At 37.0% G+C, this 20,013-nt stretch overlaps 1 protein-coding gene across 7 annotated transcripts in view; it reads right to left on the bottom strand.

The window, feature by feature from the left end:
- Positions 1-567: 567 nt before the first annotated feature.
- Positions 568-20,013, bottom strand: part of cobll1b (cordon-bleu WH2 repeat protein-like 1b) — a 39,053-nt gene continuing 19,607 nt past the window's right edge. For 5 of the 7 annotated variants that reach the window (XM_027164161.2, XM_027164162.2, XM_027164168.2 and 2 more), the window contains 12 exons: positions 17,287-17,469; positions 13,168-13,375; positions 12,703-12,928; positions 12,506-12,547; positions 12,083-12,180; positions 11,460-11,678; positions 11,034-11,172; positions 5,550-5,811; positions 5,372-5,448; positions 3,822-5,203; positions 2,521-2,658; positions 568-1,934 (listed from right to left, as the gene is read on the bottom strand). In XM_027164161.2, coding sequence (XP_027019962.1) covers positions 2,521-2,658; positions 3,822-5,203; positions 5,372-5,448; positions 5,550-5,811; positions 11,034-11,172; positions 11,460-11,678; positions 12,083-12,180; positions 12,506-12,547; positions 12,703-12,928; positions 13,168-13,375; positions 17,287-17,469 — 2,974 coding nt within the window. In that variant the 3' untranslated portion in view covers positions 568-1,934. Of the gene's footprint in view, positions 1,935-2,520; positions 2,659-3,821; positions 5,204-5,371; positions 5,449-5,549; positions 5,812-11,033; positions 11,173-11,459; positions 11,679-12,082; positions 12,181-12,505; positions 12,548-12,702; positions 12,929-13,167; positions 13,376-17,286; positions 17,470-19,558; positions 19,579-20,013 lie in introns of those variants that run through there. The other 2 variants (XM_047814860.1, XM_047814859.1) reach the window with 2 other exon arrangements.

Genomic DNA, 20,013 nt, shown 5'->3' with positions numbered 1-20,013 from the left:
TTAAGACCAATGAGAAGTACTGTGAGAAGCACAACAACTACCACACTTACCCCATCACGTGCATTTAACTAAAACTGTGTAGCCTGTGTCTAATGTATACAAATCCTCAGGGCCTAAAGCCTCAAATTAATTACTGTAATCCTCTAATACAGAGCTTCTCTAACTTTTTGCATCAAAAGACTAATTTAAGTGAATAAATCAATGCATGAATAAATAAATAATAAATAAATTCAGACACCCACCGCATACAGATTTAAGCCTATTTTATAAACATTAAAAACTAATCCAACTATTGGAAGGATCTTGTTTATGTGTGTAAAGAGAACAAAAATAGGTTCTTGGGAAATATGTCACTTCACGGAGTAAGCATCTCTGGTATTGCATTTAGTGATCAGTGCATGGCTACGGTATTTTTTATATGTATAAATTTTATTTACAGTATAGTGTTAATTTATGATCTATCTTTAATATAAATAGAAATAGGACATTTTATTCTAAGCTGTGCTGTGAAATCTTGTGGAGAACAAATATAGCTTTGTGAAATAAAATAAAAAAAACACAGTCATGAAAGGTTTATGCATTACACTTTAATGCACAGTTTGAAAATATATTACAGCAGAACCGCCTTTGAAACAAGCATGAGCAATGAACAGTGTGTTTTTCTTTGTGCTCAGCCTAGTTAAAAAGTTTTTCTTTTTGCAGCCCTCATACCTGTTTGTTACACAAACAGGTTACCCCCATATGTGTAATGCATTATTATATGTGTGCAGGTACATGCCTTTACATACTGCTTACTTCATTGAAATCATGACATGTAATTTACAGCTGTCATATTCACCAGTAATGTTTAGCTGCACTAAAGTTGTGCATTCAGTATACATGCACACAAATATAGGGCAACACCAGTCTGACAAATCTGAGTACCTTTTCCACATGAACTGATAGTCACAATACTCTACACACTACATCTAATAAGTTAAAGGGAATCACACACAAATAATACAACCCATATTCCATAAACCTGAACATATTCATAATTAAAGTAATAACATATCAGCTTTTAATATAAGGCATTTGAGACTATAATAAACGAAACAAGTGTAGTCAAGCTTTCAGAAATGGCAAATGCTGTGTATAAACGTTTTAAACTCTGTGAACTTTTTCCCTCAAGAGCATTGCATGTTTACTTAGAGTGCAGAGACTATATGTATATTAACTTCTGTATATTAACTATTGCTAAGTGAGATTTTACACACACTCTAAGGCATTTTGCAGACAGAGAAGGGGAGCAAAAGTACAGGAAAGGGAATGCATGGACATTTCGACAATACAGTGTAGTCCAATAAAGGCCCGTTAGCATTTATCAGTTTTAACACTGAGAACAGCCTAGCGCAATCAAAGTTTCTGAATGTATAATAAAACTGATTATATAATAAAAGAAAATGGTCATGATCCCTGTGTCCACAGTTAGATTTCGCTGAATGTGATATTTTCTACAAATTACTAATTAACCAGTAACCCAGCAGCTATTGAAAGCAACTAAAGGTTTGTTGTCATACAAGATATTAAATGCAGGCTGCACAAAAAAGCCATTTGTTTCTTAACAGATGTTACTTCCTGGAGATAAAAATCATTCAAGCATTAGAAAATTGCCAACACAGAAGATAAAAAAGCGAAGAAAAAAAAAGGCTGTGGTCCTCCTGTACTGTTCTTGGTTTAGGTATGCTGAGCTGGTGTGTCCTCACAGTGGATGGAAAAGAGGAATTATGGGGTGAGGACAAAATATAAAGGCACTGAGCTCAAAAAGTGCTCCTTAAGGCACTACATTGGGATAAAGGTTAAAGCTAAAAAAAAGTGGTTAAATACTCTGTTCCTGTGCAGTCAAAGTCTTCAGGACTGGACACATCACAGGAGACACCAAACATCACTGCAAACTAATATACAAAGTTTAGTTAGTATTGGATAAACAGAATTCAATGCAATCAGTATGCAATTTTTCCAATATTAAAGTAAGAAAAAGGTTTCATTGCTTCTTTAAACTTTGTTTTGTCTTTATTTGTATGTTTTATTTTTCCTGACATGTTTAGGTTAATATGATTTTTTAAAATAATATAAAATTTGATTTTCTTATTGACTAATTGTATTAACACTAAACTGAAAATTTCATTATTTTTTAATCTTTATTTAAATTAGTATTACTAATAAATCTAATTAAAGCTTTTCATGTACTGAAATAAATATTAATAACTGAAGTTCAGATTGTTTCTAGCAGGATTTACAGCATTTACAGGATGTATTTAATATAAATGAAGTATATATGAGGGTAAACTGGGGGCATATGCATATAATATTTAAATAAGGGACATATGAGATGGAGGTTTGTGACCACACAGCTGAAGCTGATTTATTAGTTGCTCTTACATCACTGCTCGTTCAGCCATTCTTTCAGATGCAAATTCATTTGTATCTCACACTGTATCATTATTTCTAACTTTGTATAATAAGAGCTATTGTGCTTACTCAGATGCAGTGAGTGTTAGAGCCACTATTTGTGGAGAGCTCAGGTGTTCTCCTTTTCCACACGTCCTCAGTGTCCTCAATAGGAGAACCACAAGAGTTACTGCTGCTCTTCCTCTGTCCATGACCACTGTCCACATCCTACACAGTATACACATATGTATTCAGTCATTCCACTCATTACAGTACAAAGTTATAGAATGTTACGGTTGCTATTAAATAGAAATTATTATTCTATTATTCGATCATTATTCTAAACGAACAATTAATGTTGTAAATTAATACAGATGCAGATACAAATTCTCTAAAATAGGCCAACTTCACGTTCTGAGTAAAAGTATGAAGTTACGGTTTATGAAACTCAAAAAATGATCATTAACATCAACATGCAGTGATCGTTAATGACTAGCTGGTAAAGGTCATGGTCATTTAATTGTTCCTAGTAGTTTTTATATTATAGGAATTGGAACACATTATATATTAAAATTACACATGAATACTGTGGGCATGAACAAATAAATGTAATAACTGAATGAGTGGGATCTGTAATTGACACCAATTATGAGCTGAAGTAATGTAGAACTGTCAAAACAAGCAAGGATCCTTAAATGATTGAATGAACAAAACAAACATACGAACATGTGAATGAACAAATTTGTCCACGTCCAATTTAGATGTAAATACAAATATGGATATTTGTGGAGCAATTACCAAATACAGATACATAATTAAATAGAGTATATGTGAGCTGTAGAGTTACTCCTGCCATTGATTTTATTCTCTCTCTCACTCTCACACACACACACACACACACACACACACACACACACACACACACACACACAAAAACTTGTCCCTCAGGCAGCAAGCTGGTGATAGAGACATTGGTACTGTGACACACCTTACATACATGGAAATAAATAAACCTGATGGTACAGTATGCACACTCGTCCAATCAAGCAAAAGCCGTTATTAGATATGTTGCTTTGTGATGCCGCAAGGAAAAATAGGCGCATTGTACACGAACAGTGCTACCCACAACATTTGCTAATGACCTCAGTGACAGAAGCTCAGGAGAAGCGCAGATATTCCTGCAAGTGAATACGCTCATTGCAAAAACATCAGTGTAAAGCTGCAAGAGCACTGTGTTGCTTTTATCCCATTGAATTTAATGGATAATTGTCCATGCCGAGTGTCATTTTTTGAAACTAAATAATTCACTCGTACCCTAAAAATAGAAAAAATTAGATTTAAGTTCATTGATATCTGCATTAAAAAATATCCCAAGCCAAAATCATACTCACCCTTGAAGTTGGCAAATCAACAAACTCATCTGCCTCTCTAATTGTGCTACGTTTAGTGATCGTCAAAGGGACCTTGTGACTGCACAGCCCAATAGGATTATGGGTAAGAGATTGTGATCTCTTGACTGCAGAATTGACAGCCTGGGCAAAGCGTGATGGTGTGGATGAGATGTATGGCTTGGGTGCAGCAAAACTCCGCAGCTTTTCCAGAGTCAGGCCAGCAGTCGGTAAACTCGTTTGGCGTGGCAGGACCGAATGCCCTGATCTACTGAACACTTCAGTCTCTCTCGGAGAGGAAGCTGGACTAGATTTCTCCATCTCCTCCTGCTTTAGAGGAGACATTGGTGGAGAAATGTGCTGCACCTCTGTAATCTTTTTTTCATCCTCCCACTGTATGGGTGGTGGAGGAGGGGGGAAGGTCTCCTGCGTAAACCCATGGAAACTCTCCCTTTGCGGGCTACGTAAAGGCTCCTTTTCCTCACTTAAACTCATACTGCGCACCAACGCTGAACTGACGTAACTTCCAGGTGTTCTTTTATTCTGTGGTAAGCGGAATGAAGCTGGTTTGGGCCTGGTTGCAGGTGGAACTTTCTTCTCCTTGTACTGAGAAGTACAGGAGGAGTTTGTAGGAGATTCTATAGTTGGTGAAATGGGTGGAGAGAGATCACTGCCACTGCCAGGCCTGCATTCAAACCTGGTGGGAGATGTTGCTGCTGGTGGTGTTGTAGCTTTTTGACTTAAAGGCTCCACATTCACTTCCTTAACTCCAGGCACACTGGGACACTCAAGCGTCAGCTCCACTTCGAAGAATCGTAGCTTGTCCAAGGTCTTTGGAGGCACAACAGTGTAGGTGGTCATGCCTACTTTAGGGATGTATTCTCGGGTCAGTTCATTTGAGGGCTTAGGCTTAGTCTTTGGGGACTTTTGTTTTCCAGGATTGGGAGTCTGTGTGAATTTGGGGCTTTCAGAGAAGTGAGTACGTGCGAATTTCTGCACATCAACACTTTGAACAGAGGGAATTTCTTGACATTGGGGCTCTTCTGTAGATGTGGCCATGTCCCTTTTGGGGCTCCCTAAGGTTACAGGCATCCAGACAGTTGACTCTGGGGTAGGTGTAGCCTCCGTTGAGTTTTTTGTCTCTGTTTGAATTTCAGTGTGTGTCTGACTTTCACTGGTTGCAGTGGAGGAACTGTTTGGTGTTGTTTGTACTGCAGCTGCTGCGTAACTGGGCTTTGGAGGAGCCTGTGGTTCTGCTCGCTGGGTGTGTATGAGTAGGTCTATAGAACTCTGGGATGCATCCATCGGTGCAGTGCTCAATTCCTTCAATGCTGTAGAACATTCAGCAGTGAAACATTCTGTTTCAGTCCCCTTGTCAACACTGGCTGTATAAGAGGAGAAAAATAAAATTAAGCAGACAAACAAAAAAATTCCACTATAATCAATGAACTTTAAGTTGCTACCAAAAATTACATTCTTATTATTATCTATATGCATTTACATGTCTTACTATGTGTGGAAGTATAAAAAAAGAATATGGAAACACAACACACCTCTGTTTGTTGACTGTAATTGAGCATCAGAATCAGCCTCTGGCTGATTTCTTCTCACCTCAGAGTTTGCAGCTATTCTGTCAGGGACAAAAACCATACATCACACAGAAGCATTAACCCTAGTTTTTCTTAAATATATAAATAAAAGCAGTCTTTTTTCTTCTCAAAACTGTCGTACTTGCCATCTGTGGTCAGATCAGAGGATACTTTTTGTAGGCTTTCTGTAGGTAAAGCTACACTTTCCATCTCTGAATCCTGAGGCGGTGAGGCAGTTTCAGCTCTGCCAGAGTCCAGAGAAACGTCTGCAGAGAGGTTAACGCTGATGTCATCCTCCAGAAGCTCTGGCAGAGGACTCAAGCTCTCAGGACTGGAGTTTACAGTGATGACAGTGGTTTCAGACTCCTGACTTTCTGGGATCTCTTTAGGAGTTGGTAGCAACCCTGCAAAATTGTGTTCAATATTATAATGACCCCCAAACAGGTTTAAATAAAAATGTTATGAAGATACTAGGGTTAGAAGCATTGTTGCATTAAATATGAAAAAGCTGATTAAAATGAAAACACTCAAGACAACTTTAATTTAACAAGTATTTAACTATCACCACCACCACTAAGAACCCATAATTTGCCACATGCTGAAGTTTCTTTTATAAGCTGCACTATCCAACATAAGCAGCCACATCCTCACTTGACTCACACAGCATCTATCACATATCTTTTGTACACTTGCTGGTCACAAGCTTCAGAAGCTTGTATTGTAGATTTCAATTTTATTGGCTCTTCATTCTCTTGTGTATTTGCACTTCCGTACACCAGTTTGTGATGGGAAAGCAAACATTTGAACACTGACACATTGAGCTCTTTTGAGCAAGGTATAGATACAGCCTCATGTCTTTAAAATTTATTAGAGTTTTGTTTGAGTAAACATGGCAAGTAAACATGGGTGGGTCGGTCAAACGTCTCCTCCTGTGAAAGTACTGCTACTTTTAAAGTAGTACGCCTCTTGGCCTTGTTTAGAAAGAAAAAGTGTAATTTTTCTTTTTTTTGAGGCTTGGCTCCTCTTTAGGTTTCTTCTTTATGCTTCCATGCACTTGATCTATTCATTAAATGTGTATGAAAAGCTGCTTTCCCTTGAAAGTGAGACAAGGGCTGCCTTTACTCCAGGTTACGTATGGGTTATGATGTGTTCATTAACTTTGGATCTTTGTCTCAAATAACACATGGATGAGTCTTTCTCTGCTTCATTTTCAAAGTAGGCTCAGTGGCCATTTACAGCATGGGTTAATAAAGGGATCTGTATTCTGCTTCTCAGCGGTGTCCAGGAGCAGCTTACATAATGGGCTGATGGGAGTAGTATTAGTGTAAGAGTGAAAGCAGGCAGACCAGAGTGCTTCTGTGCCACACAGTTCTTCGAATAAGGAGATCGCTCTTAATTAAGACATCACACTTCCCTGCACCAGCCACTGCATTCAGCACTTCAAGGGCTGTCGCTGGGGACTGGAGTGCAGAAGCAGTATTCAAAGAGAGAGCTTCTCTCTGCAGAGTGCTCTGTGATCTCTCTCTCTCTCTCTCTCTTTCTTTCTTTCTTTCTCTCTGGGGTTGTGGAGTGCCATGGAAATAGATAGCGGCAATCTGAATCTAGGCTTCACTTACTTCTTTCATTCCAACTCTATTTTACTTTTTACTTTTTTCTTTTCAATGTTCTCGCTTTTTTCTATCATTTTACTTTCACTACCTATCTCCTTTTTGTTCTATCTATCTTTATTCGCTCTGTCCCTGTCAGTGTTTCACTGCCTTTCTCCATGCCTCCCTCTGCTCCTCTGTGAAGCTGATTATTGCTGTCAGCAGGGGAACAAGCCAACACTGGAGAAACAAGCACAAAGACGATTCCAAACTTTGCCCCACTCTTTATTACTGAAACTTCAAAACCTAATGTTGCAAAAACTGTAAGACATTTCAAACTCTAATATACTGGCAAAAGGATATTAAAAAAAATGTTGCACACAAACACAAAAAGAGCAAATTGATGGGTAAAACATTGCATTGCTGAAAGATATAAGACTTGGAAGAAAGCAATGGCAGTGAAGTTTCTCCCTTGTCTCAAGTGGCTCCTTTTTTGTGGTTATGAACGACAAGCTGAGTCTGTAGATTCACATCCCTGATTAGAGTGCAGTTACTCCCTAAAAGCTAGGCCCCCTTTCACCCCTGTAGACATTTTTTATTGAAAGACTTGTTATCACATCTAAGCAAAACAATGCATTTTTACAAGAGCTTTTTACCACTGGGGCCCTGGGTATTCAAGACATTTTGAAAAGTAAAACATTCATGGTTAGAATGAGAACCCTTGTTAGGTTGCCCCTCTAGAATACACACAGTTGTGATTCCTGGCATTAAAAAAAACAACAACATAGTGACTTATTAAAAGTCAGGACAGAGCGCAGTTTTTCCTCACATATAGATCATATTATATTGCCATGCAACTAGTTTTATTGATGGGCACCAAAGTATGGTTCATCCTATTAAAACCACATTTAAACAGCTTTACTAACTACCAGCTGTATTAGTAGTCAGCTTGTGAAAGCTTATAGCACATTTTTTTGCCAAACACATGTGCCTGGCCAACTATTACTAACAAAGACAATAGTCGGTGTGTAAAGTATAGAGTTATACTGTATACGGTTTAGCATTATGTGGCATTTTGGGCTTAATTAAACAATGTGATTAAAAGCTTATTTATTTCAGACAGATCATTGAATGAAGTAATCTGGATTTAGGTTTAGAAATTGTAAGTTAACTACATTTCTATGATTTTATGACTTTCACAAAAATTAAAAAAGTATGTGTAAAAATATTAACACTAACAATTATACTAAAAAAATAGGAATAAAAAAAAACACTAAAAATGAAAATAAAGAGGAAATATTGATAAACATGTTTTTGTGTTGAAGTCAGCTTCAGGAGCCTGGCAGCTCAATTGCCAGGTGTGTGTGTGTGTGTGTGTGTGTGTGTGTGTGTGTGTGTGTGTGTGTGTGTGTGTGTGTGTGTGTGTTGGGGATTGTGCGACACTGATACAGAGGTTGAGATATTTTAGATGACTATATATCAGATAGTTGTTGCTAAAATCTGTATACATACTACATCTGCTCCCCTTCATAAAACAATAATTTATAGACATGACAACACAATGAAAGAAAAGAATCCACACAAAAAATAACTAGACAAAGGTAGTGTCTGGAAAAAAAATGCAGACACTGACATGAACATATAATTAGAATCTAATTAAATGTCAGAGGGAGAAGACGCCACCACAGGGGTTGAAGTGCATCAGCAAGCAAAGTGGAAAGAAACACTGCCTGTCATTTGCCCCCTTCTGGACAGTCTGTAAAGTCAAGCACTGTAACTGCTTTTATTGCAAAAAAAGAAAGTAGCACAGTCCTTATAATAGTATATAATATTAATAGCCTACATGTCTTTGAATCATTACGTACAAAAATATTACACAAGTACTTGGTTGCAGAAACAGACATAACAATTCAGTAATAAATAAATAAACAATGCACTGTTCTTCTGTAATGTATTAATGTATCTTGCCAAGAGCAATAAGATTCAGTAGGAGAGCCTGTTATCTCTAAATATTACTGTTAAACCACAAAAAAATAAATTTCAATCTACATTCATAGATGAAATACTTCTTTTCAGGATTTTATTGTATTTAGATTAACGCCTTTAGCCATGAGCAATAATTAAACTTCAGTGATGCAGCAATTTGATGTAAGTGATACATGTTTAAGAAATTTTAAAGAAAGCATGTGTTTGCTGACACACGTCACATGACTATATAAATTTGGTTGAAATCTGTAGGATTTCTCTAGACTGAGATTAATTGAATTTCAATTCAATTCAATTTCTGTAGCGCTTTTTACAATTTTACAGAAGTTTAGTTAAGTCCACAGAAAAGGATTAAAACGTGAAACTGTTGATAGTGTGACATTTTCTGTAGATATTTTTAGGTTTTAATTATAAACAGTAACTTTAAAGGGATCAAATGTGTCTTTAATAAATAAAAATGTTTACGTTCAAATAGTTGCTGTGGTATCAAATACAATTAAACACTATGGGAGATATTATTGGAAAATAAACACAAATAATTGTCACCCATATGAGGATTGAGGTTCCCCTTGGAGTCTGGTTCCTCTCAAGGTTTCCTCCTTCCATTCAAGGGAGTTTTTCCTCCCCAAAGTCACCTCAGTCACCTCAGACTTGCTCATTGGAGATAAATACAAGCACTATCTAATAAAATATCTAATATTAATCTTGAATTTTGTATTATATTAATCTTTATATTATTCTTTATATTAACCTTTTGTTCTATGTTTATGTTCTGTAAAGCTGCTTTGAGACAATGTCAATTGTAAGAAGCGCTTTACAAATAAACTTGAATTGAATTGAACACCAAACCATCATATTTTAATCTTCCTATAAAAGAGCCCACTATTTTGTCATTCCTTAAATAACTGCAAATCAGCTCAAATAACTGTCACAGGTCTGAAGAGATTCACACATTACACAACATAAGGAGTGATTTAAACCTTATATCTAGTTACACTTTAGCTACCTTTGTGGATAGAAATAAATACAATCTATTGGATATAATGTTTTGTTTTGCGCTAGCATTTTCTCTTCATATCATTCTACAACTAATGAAAGAAACATTAGTGCTGCTGAAAATGTTGGCTGTGCCGAGTTTGGACAGAAACGACCTGCATCTTTCAAGTGAAAATAGGATGGAAAGAGCTATGTTATAGGCAGCCATGCACTACAGCACTGTAGTTCAATTTAGGTTTTTTAAACTAAGGTTAAAGATGTCTACTGAAGACATTGTACAGGAATCTTGAGTGAAATAACCAGCTCACTGTAGCCATGCAACATCCATGTCTGTGCCAGCATGCTGCAGGAGAAATGCATGGCTCATGGAGTGCTGTTTATAAACCTTCAGTCTGACCTAGTTGGTGTACCTGTTTTGAATGTGTGTGTGTGTGTGTGTGTGTGTGTGTGTGTGTGTGTGTGTGTGTGTGTGTGTGTGTGTGTGTGTGTGTGCGTCAAGCAGTGTGGATGCAAATATTCCTAATCTAGTGCAAAGGCTATTCTACTACAGTCATATTCCAGCTCCACCGCTTTACAGTGATGGAATTACTTTGACTTTTCAAAAACACACCAAATCAATAATGGACAATCAGTAGCAGACTGAAAGAGCTGTAATTTCCCAAAATGACCACTAGGAGGCAGTATAAATACATAATTTAGCTTTAACTCTGCATGTCAACAATCTCATTTACTGCTCTCTCTCTTGCTGTGTTTACATGCAGGACAAAGTACAGCGGTTTTTCTCCATCTAAATGCAAACTGCTTACTAACTTAATTTGATAAATACAATTAAAATTAAAGGACTGATTAAATCAGAAACATAAAATTCACTATATAACAAAATGGGCACATTTCTCATTTCCACTTTTGACTGAATGGATCTCTGCAACATGGCTACAGATCGCCAAGCAGAGTACAGAAACAGCTGGAGAAACACAACCTGGGGTGGACTGTGCTAAATCTTTACGTCTGTAATAAATGTCTAAGTGTTTACTAGCTGCCAGAGGCCGCAGACTGACCTGTTACAGCTGTATCCTGGATTTGTTCATCATGGGTCACAGAGGGGTTGCTGGGGAAGATAGGGGGTAGTGGTGCCTTCCTTTTACTCCTCTTTAGAGATGAATCGGTAGATAAACTTCGCCTCAGAGAAGATGTGACCTTTACAATCCAGAAGTTTCACTTTCACTTAACATACATTAATATAAGCTGAAATGATCTGAATTGTCTGATCATTTCATCTAATTGTTTCTTTAAATGAAATGGATACAGTTTTGTGTGTAGTAAATAAATCCTTGATGTAGAATATAAATAAGTTCTGAAGATGAAAAACATGACTCTGAAAACCATTGAACACGTTCTAAGAGTATTCTCATTAACTATAGCTCAGGATTTTCTCTGATGTTAAATGTAAATCTAAAGAGAAGAATAACATAAGCACTGCATACCTGGTTGCCATCAGGATGACTGCTTGTTTGAGAGTTGCTGTGCATATGGCTGAGGTCAGAGGGCTTCATTTGTGGAGGCAGAGGGGCCCGTCTCTTCTTCTGTGTGTCAGACGGCATCGTGTTGGTGTCGTATGTTGAGGAATGCATGCTGAGGGAACTCATGCTCATAGGTCTCGATTTCCTGTTGATTGGGGATGCTGGCGCACTGACAGTTGGTGTCTTTAAAAAGAAACAAAAAAAAAAAGGGAGCAATAATTTCCTGCCTTTCAGAGTATTGCACAAAGCCAAACTCCCCCACTACTGAATATCAGCAACTCTTTAAACGACTCTCCAGTGTGCAAAAGTCTGAATTTGGGTACAAGGACAAGCATGACCACTAACCAATAGAAAAGCTCAGGGTTTGTCCATGCAAAGTTTAAAGAACACCAAAAATAAACATTTCAGCCCTGAATTGACTGTGCAATAACAAATTAGCTTTGTAGACTGAAAGGCTGCTTTCTCTCTCTGGATACTTCAACATTCAGGAGCAATAATTAGGTCATCATTTAAATGCTAACAAAATTACCAACTTGAGACATACTAGAGACTATAACTTGAGACTATAACTTAAAATCTTCACCCACCTGATCAGATTTCTTCTTACTTCCTCGTCTGAACATGCCAAACAGACCTTTATTTTCCTTTTCTTTCTGGAGTTTGTCCTTGCTAGGTTGAATAACATCTGTATAATAACAAGTTGTGAAATAACTGGATTAGAAATACATGTTTTTAAAAGAAACAAATGACCACATTTTTTAAATACTCAAAATATTGCCCATTTCGTAGTATTTTAAGTGCATGTTGATCTAATCTCAGATCCTCCTGGTGAGTTTGATTAATTGTGCCTTTCAAATAATGCAATCACATCGACAGTTCAATGATGTTTTAATAGACTGCAAGACATGCTGTACTGTATATACAGTGATATTCCATGAATATAGAATGTTAGATTGTGCAAATTATGCAGCCATAACTGATACTACATTACAGCTCATAGTGATTGTTACCTGAATGAGTTGGTGATGGAGGGAAGTCTGTTGGACTGATAACTACGGAGATTACAGAAAGGAGAGTTAATAAAATGGCAGTAGCGGTCAGCTAATGTAGTAGACATAGCTCTGAGGAAGTGAATATACCTCTGTGCAGCCAAAGCCAGCTGGATTTCTAATAAGCCATTTTTATTTTTATTCATTATTGTCATTACCCCGTGTGTCTCTGGCGTAGAGCTCCCTGAGGCCGAGATCATTGAGAGAGTTGCTCGGGTCCAGAGGCTCCTGGGAGAGCACATTCTGCAGCAGCACAGTGCTCTGGACATCAAATTCACATTTCTCACAGATAGCAGGCAGCAGCTCCTGCAGAGCAAGCTTTGGGTTCACTCGTAAAATTGTCTTCTGGGTCCTTTTATAGTTTATTACCAGGCGCACAGTAGCCTGAGGGAGACAGATGTGATCAAATTAATAAAAGAGATCAAATTAATAAAAGAGAGAAAGAAAAAAAAAAGAAGGTGAAACAGAGCCTATGGGTGTTTTCATTAAATGAGATGAGACAGTGAATAACTGAAAAAGGCTAAATGACAGCAATAGAAATAAAATCAAGTCTTGGCAAGTTTATTCTACATTTTATAATGCTACATTTTCCATAATTAAGGACATAATTAAAGCCCAAGTACCTCTGGCATTTGTGGTCCAGTCTGCTTATTCTTGTCCTCCATGCCTTTGGGCTTGAGCAGAACCTTCTCAGCTTCCAGAGCGCCAATAAGAGCATTGGGTTTAAACTTAATGTGGTTCTTATTGGTGGAGACTAGCTCAATGGTGTGGCCCGACGGGTTGAGATGGTACTTTGCACACAGCATCACGAGTAGGTCAATCATGGGTTTACTATGAACATATATGGATTAGAACATACACTTTACAAATCTTTGCTCCAAATATATTATCTCCACTAGATGGTACTGTTGTGGAGGCAAAAGTTCAGAAGTATGAGTGTTCAAGATTCAAGATGATATAAAGCACCACTGCCATCTTCTTACATCTCAAGGAAGTCTGTGTGTGTGTGTGTGTGTGTGTGTGTGTGTGTGTGTGTGTGTGTGTGTGTGTGTGTGTGTGTGTGTGTGTGTGTATATATATTATCTTCTTGCGTCAAGATCAAGATTTTCAAGATTCAAGATGATATGAAGCACCACTGCCGTTTCTGATATTATCTTCTTACATCTCAAGGAAGTCTGTGCGTGTGTGTGTGTGTGTGTGTGTGTGTGTGTGTGTGTGTGTGTGTGTGTGTGTGTGTGTGTCTTCTTGCGTCAAGATCAAGATTTTCAAGATTCAAGATGATATGAAGCACCACTGCCATTTCTGATATTATCTTCTTACATCTCAAGGAAGTCTCTCTCTCTCTGTGTTTGTGTGTGTGTGTGTGTGTGTGTGTGTGTGTGTGTGTGTGTGTGTGTGTGTGTGTGTGTGTGTGTGTGTGTGTGTGTGTGTATGTGTGTAAAATTACACTAGTTTCACACTGTACACCTGAGTCACAATTTCAAAAACAAAGTAAAAATACAGTATAGGAGGTGTAGCAAACCAAACACATACAGTAAATGTAAAGTTATTTTACATAAATATCATAAAGTGCTAAGACTAAAGTGCAGAGACTAAAAACAAGCACTGTGCATGTTCTATAAAAGGTGTTCAGCACAAGCTACAGTGTATTTATTTGCATGAATAATGTCCTACCAATAGATATAACCAAATTTTATGAAGCCTCTGGGTTATAACCAAAATACTGTCCTGGTTCTCAGGTTAAAGCTTCATAAACATTCTTAAACCATTTAAACTCCCAAACGTACATTTCTCTGTCTTACAAATACACAACTTTCCTAATAGTTTCATTTTAGTTACTAAACAATACATACTAGTTACTGATATACTAAAATCTCAGATGATCATTAAATAATGAATATTAAAGGAGTTAGCATTTGAGCAAAAAGTAAGTCAACATATATACACATACAGTGCTATGAGGAATGTTTGCCAAACAGGAGAATAGTGTGTGTGGAAAATCCTTTAGTGACACAGAATGAGCTACATGATGCTTTCCAACTGCTTCTGGAATCCCAGAATCCATGGAGCTTTTGGAAATATACAGCAGTTACAGTGAAGTCCTGAAGGTTAGGGACACTTTTAGGGTCCCAACAGAGAAGACTGGAAGGAATTTCATATGTAATTCTTCTAAATTAAACATGGTTTCAGTTTGAGTCTTGCAAAAGCATCAGCATGCTATTTCATTTACTGTGATATCAAAAATTAAGAGATTTTTCACCTGAATTTATCTGCAGGCTTTTTCTGCAGGTTAAAAAGTGATACTGAATTTTGATGACCAAGTTGCAGACTGTAAGATGACATACTTATCTACTTATTTACTACAGTAACTTACATAAGTCCTTATCTCTGTGTTGTTCTATGTAGCTCTGTCTTTGTTCTATCTAGCACCATGGTCCTAGAGAAACTTTGTCTCATTTCACTGTGTACTGCGTCAGCTATATATGGTTGAAATGACAATAAAAGCTTCTTGACTTTACTTGATCACACTGACTCCAGGATGGTTGAAACCGTTTCATTTTCCATCCTACGCTCAGTGCAGAACTGTGCAGAACCACCCAAGTGACTCAGAAAAGCAGCGATTTCAGCTGCTTTAACACTGATGTAATGCACTGGCGACCGTTATGATCATACTAATGTCACTTGAAACCAAACTTCAGTACAGACCACTTGGGAGACACTGGGGATACGTGTGTGGGTCAGAAAAGCCACAAAGACGACACATTTTGGCTGTGGATTTTAATTAAGCAAGACTGATCGAGATTTATATCTGTACTGATTTCAGGAGGGTGAAATGAATTTTCCAAAGTGTGACACAAACTCTGAGCTAATATCATTAACCAAGTGTTGCCAGGTTTCAGAAAAATTTCCAGCCCAACTGCATTTCAAAAACTACACATAAGAGCTGACACTATAATATATAAAAAAAAAAATTAAAAAAAAAAAAAAGAAAGAAAGAAATAATTGGGACATTTCAGTATTTCTGATGTGTGGACTTCCCAACAGAACTTCCCAACAGAAAAGGGGGACTAAATGAAGAATGAGATATGAATGTTAAGGTCAGAGGTACACAAAATTTTGACTTTTATTTCTGCTTCTCTAATTTTATTGGACAAGCAGGATTTTAAAAGTGCTTATATTTAGTATAACTGCATCTAACAGCAGTCCTGAAACTGTAGAGTTAGCTAAATAATCGGTGGCAAACACATTTCTTTTTATTTTTTATGAATATAACATCTGAAAACATTCACATAAAAAAAACAGAGTAAGTGTGGCTTCTACCCTCCATCAGCCTCTATTAGTGCTTGTGCAGTTCCCATGTTCAGCCATTAGCTGCAATAATATCTCTATGAAAGCTAGGTGTGGCAGTGAGCACATTGTTATGATTGCCCAACATCTACCACTGTGAACAAATCAATGGAACATTGGCTTATATCTGTGAAATTGGTCACTCAAACAGGTAATTAGTGTAACGGCCCTACCATACACTCACTACAGTATATATAGGTCGGAGCACCAGGATACTAACAGTTCTCTCAAATCTCTCTCAACTTTATAGTTGCCTTAACTGTTTAACTCTTGGTGTATATGGTACTCTGATAGACAAGCTGCCACTGAAAACACATCTGCAGCAGCTATAGCTGAGCTTCATAATTACTGCAATAAGATGAAAGATCTATAGAAAACAATTTAATCTTTCCTTGATGCTCTTTACACTCATTACTTTATTTTGCAAAATGTGCAAAGCAATTGATTTTATTTCATTTTTCATCTGTTATACTTTGCATTAATAAATAGTTTAATAGATTTTTGTACATTTAATACATTTTTGTACACCCAGTTTTGTGTTGTGAACATAACTGTGGGACAGCACATGGACGACTGAAGTCATGAACATACCCGATTGCGTAACATTGCAACAGAAAGACTGCTGAACACTACAGCTTATATTTCTACCCTCCCGTTTGTTTTTTAAACCCTGTTTTCCTGTCACAGGATTCTTGTCTATCGATAGCAAGTTTCACTTCATATCACGGGAGTCAAAAACATTTATCAACTGTTTAATTCAAAGGAGTAAGAATATGCTATTAATATGTAATTTGATTCAGTGTGTAAGGTATGCTTTACCTAATTATGGGTTTTGTTTAAAAGGTCATGAAATGAATAAATAATGTTGAATTGATTCATAATTGATTAGGATCTTCTTGCTGACTTAAGCATTAATCAGGAAAAGTTTATCAAAAATGTCAATAAAGAGCACAGGAATTCAGTGTTGCTCAAGCTTAGGAGATAAATACACTTTTGTAACCACAAATCTATAACAGCACTAAAAGTCAGCAATGCACATTGATCAGCACCTGACTAATCACCTGCACTACCCCAACTTAGCTGCAGAAATATTCCACTCATCATCAGTGACAGACCGTTTAATGCTACGAGAAAACAAGTAATGAGAACCTTAAGAAAAACTTAAGCGGCTTCACACCAATACTGTATCTGTTGACATGTGGCATAAAGACTGTCACCTGCTGGTTACCTTGTCTGGGTTAAATTCTAGCCTTGAGAACTTCACCTACCATACAGCACTAACAGAAGGTCTAAGCAGAAATCCTGTTTCTCACTTGTGTACATTTCTCACACAGTTTGCACTTCATCAACAAAGCATGATTCATGAACAAAGAATGACTGTAAAATTGACTCACCTGCCATGAACCACTGTGGTCTTCTCCACTCCTTCAGGCAGCACCACAGTCAGTAACAGCTCTTGTTCTAGTAAATTCTCCTTCTGCTCCATGGTAGTGTGTGTTACTGCAGGGGCATGAGATGATACACATGAACCATGCACCACCGCTGGAGGCAGGGGTGCCTTGTTTTTAGATGACCTCCTACAAAAGACACAGAGAAAGTGATGTATTTTGGCCAGAGATAGAGAGTATGGAGACAATGATCTGATTATTTTAATTCACACTTCTTAAGCATTTCTTGTGTTTTGGCTAGCGGCACTGATTAAGTGTGTTTAAACTATTACGTCATATGAAACTGAACATATGCAGAGGTCTGGCCTCTGTTAGTGTCCACTTCCCGCAAATGATAGTAATCAAGTATGGAGTGCTTGCCTGGACTCCACCACTGAGCTGTCATTTGGGGAAAACCAGGGTGTGCATCAGACACAGTATTTTCATCTTAAGATCATTCTGGATCCAGAAATACATAGTGATCTACTTCAATTAAGAGTAGAATTCCTATTTTACACAAAGAAAGTGCCACAGGGATGAAATATTTTTCTAGGCTAACCCAGAGGTTAGGTTTAAATAAACAAAAAGCCGATAAGACTTTTTCTCTGACTTTTGGATTATCACAGAAATAAGATCTGTGATCATGATGACATTTTGTTCATGATTATAATTTTCACAAATAAAAGCAATGTTTATGAATTCTATAAAAGCCTTAGAATATAGGGCATTGCAGATATATTTAATGTTGAGGACTAATATAGGAACATATCATGATTTTTTATTAAACAGTGAGTTTGTTTAAGACATTTAACCAAAAACCCGATTCAAAAGCCCACTGACTTTGTAACCATGAAACAGGAAGTGCTCATTTATTTCAAGGTTTTAGGACACATTCCTGAAGAACACTATACAGCTAAAAGCAGCTATTTACAGGGTCGAAGCATTGTACAAATGATGATCTAGCCCTGTGAAATAGAATCAAAAACACTTGTTATTTTTCTAATCACAAAATACAAAACTATATGTCATACGTCTGCAAATGTAAATGTACACATACTGTATATTAACTGTATAGAAGCTTATACCACCTTTCAAGGTCAAATGTATGACAAAGGTGGCACCAAACTCTTGGTTAGCAAATGGTATAGTGTTTATGCTGAAGGTCTTCTATCTTCCCTTAATCTAGTAATTAAATCATTAGTAAGTCTCTGTATTAATAAGACTTTCTGGTTGAGACAGCACTTTGTATGTTTCGACAGGCCATGTGACTTACAGAGGACCAGTAATACAATTCCAGAAAACATAAAATGTTATTTATACATTGGTACACCTTGATAAACACAAAAAAAAAAAAAATGAAATCTCAATTTGCAAATCTAGACTACTGTCTCTGTGGAGCTTTATGGTAATTGAAACAGAGCTGTTTGGGTTATCATGGAAAAAAGTCTAATCAGACTAAACTCTGTGTGAAATGGGCTGTAAGTGATCCTTTATTTAAGACTCAAAGCAAACAGCTATTAAATGAAGCAGCCTGGATCCACTTTACACACAAGTCACAAGGCATTTGAATGAAGTGATTTATTCAGGGAGATGAAGGAGGAAAGGGGGAGGCAGTAAATGAAAGCACAACAAACAAGATCCATGCTAGCTTCTTTAAGACCATACAGATGAGAAAACCAGCCATTTCGCTGGATATGACGACATTTATGCATGATTTTCTGATTTGACACAACACTGGATAACAGCACGCTACTTAGATCAGAGGTTGAACATTTTGGATATTTTCAGTCAGTGGGGAACAGAACATTTTGTAGAAATGGCTGAATAATCTAAACATGACAATTTTTCAGAAAAATAAAACAGCAATAGGACACAGCATACAGACATAGGTCAAATCCCACAAAACAATCTGCTGATCTTCTACAGTGTACACTTATCTCCAGCACACTGTATATTATTTTAATGACAAGACTGTGATTTGATTTAGTGGACTCCCTGTAGTGTCCTTCACTGGGAAGTAAATATCCTCCTGCTGGGGACAGAAAGCTCCAGAACACGTATATGTTTAGGCTTCATGTTATCTTTAATTTGACTGAAGCTGAGAAAAGGACGAAGCCAAAGCAAACACACGTTTGTTTTTATAAGAGTAAATCAGCAGACCATTAGGCTTCAATTTGACCTTCAGAGAAGAAAGATCCGAAACAAGCAGACTTGCCGTGTTCAAGCCACTGATACTCACAGATCTGCACATCTGCTTCATTTCCACAGTTCTGTTTTTGGTACAAAAGTATACAAACACACATAAAAACATGATAGATGTCTTTAGCAGCTACTAAAATAACACTGTTTGGAATACAGAAAGACTAACTGGTTTGACCTGTAATCTATGAGTTCCTCTGAAATTCCCTTAAATGCACAAGAGCATTTAATTGATTCTGATTTTCTCACTGAAACATGTTAGTGTTTTTGTGGTAAATGCCACTAATTTGCTCAATGCTGAAATGATACCACATTAAGGCATGCTAACAATCTCTAAATTGTGGTAATCAGAATTCCTCCAGGACCCTTAACTTTGATTACACATTGATTAACTTTACTTTAATTACACTTCACTATGAGTAATAATGAAGGTTTAGCTTTAAATTTTAGAAAGGAATAACATTTCAGAAATAAATGACTCTTGGAATAAATCTA

Source organism: Tachysurus fulvidraco, chromosome 6 (genome assembly GCF_022655615.1).
Source record: "Tachysurus fulvidraco isolate hzauxx_2018 chromosome 6, HZAU_PFXX_2.0, whole genome shotgun sequence".
Classification (NCBI taxonomy): Eukaryota; Metazoa; Chordata; class Actinopteri; order Siluriformes; family Bagridae; genus Tachysurus; species Tachysurus fulvidraco.
This window is presented reverse-complemented; position numbering and strand designations above follow the sequence as displayed.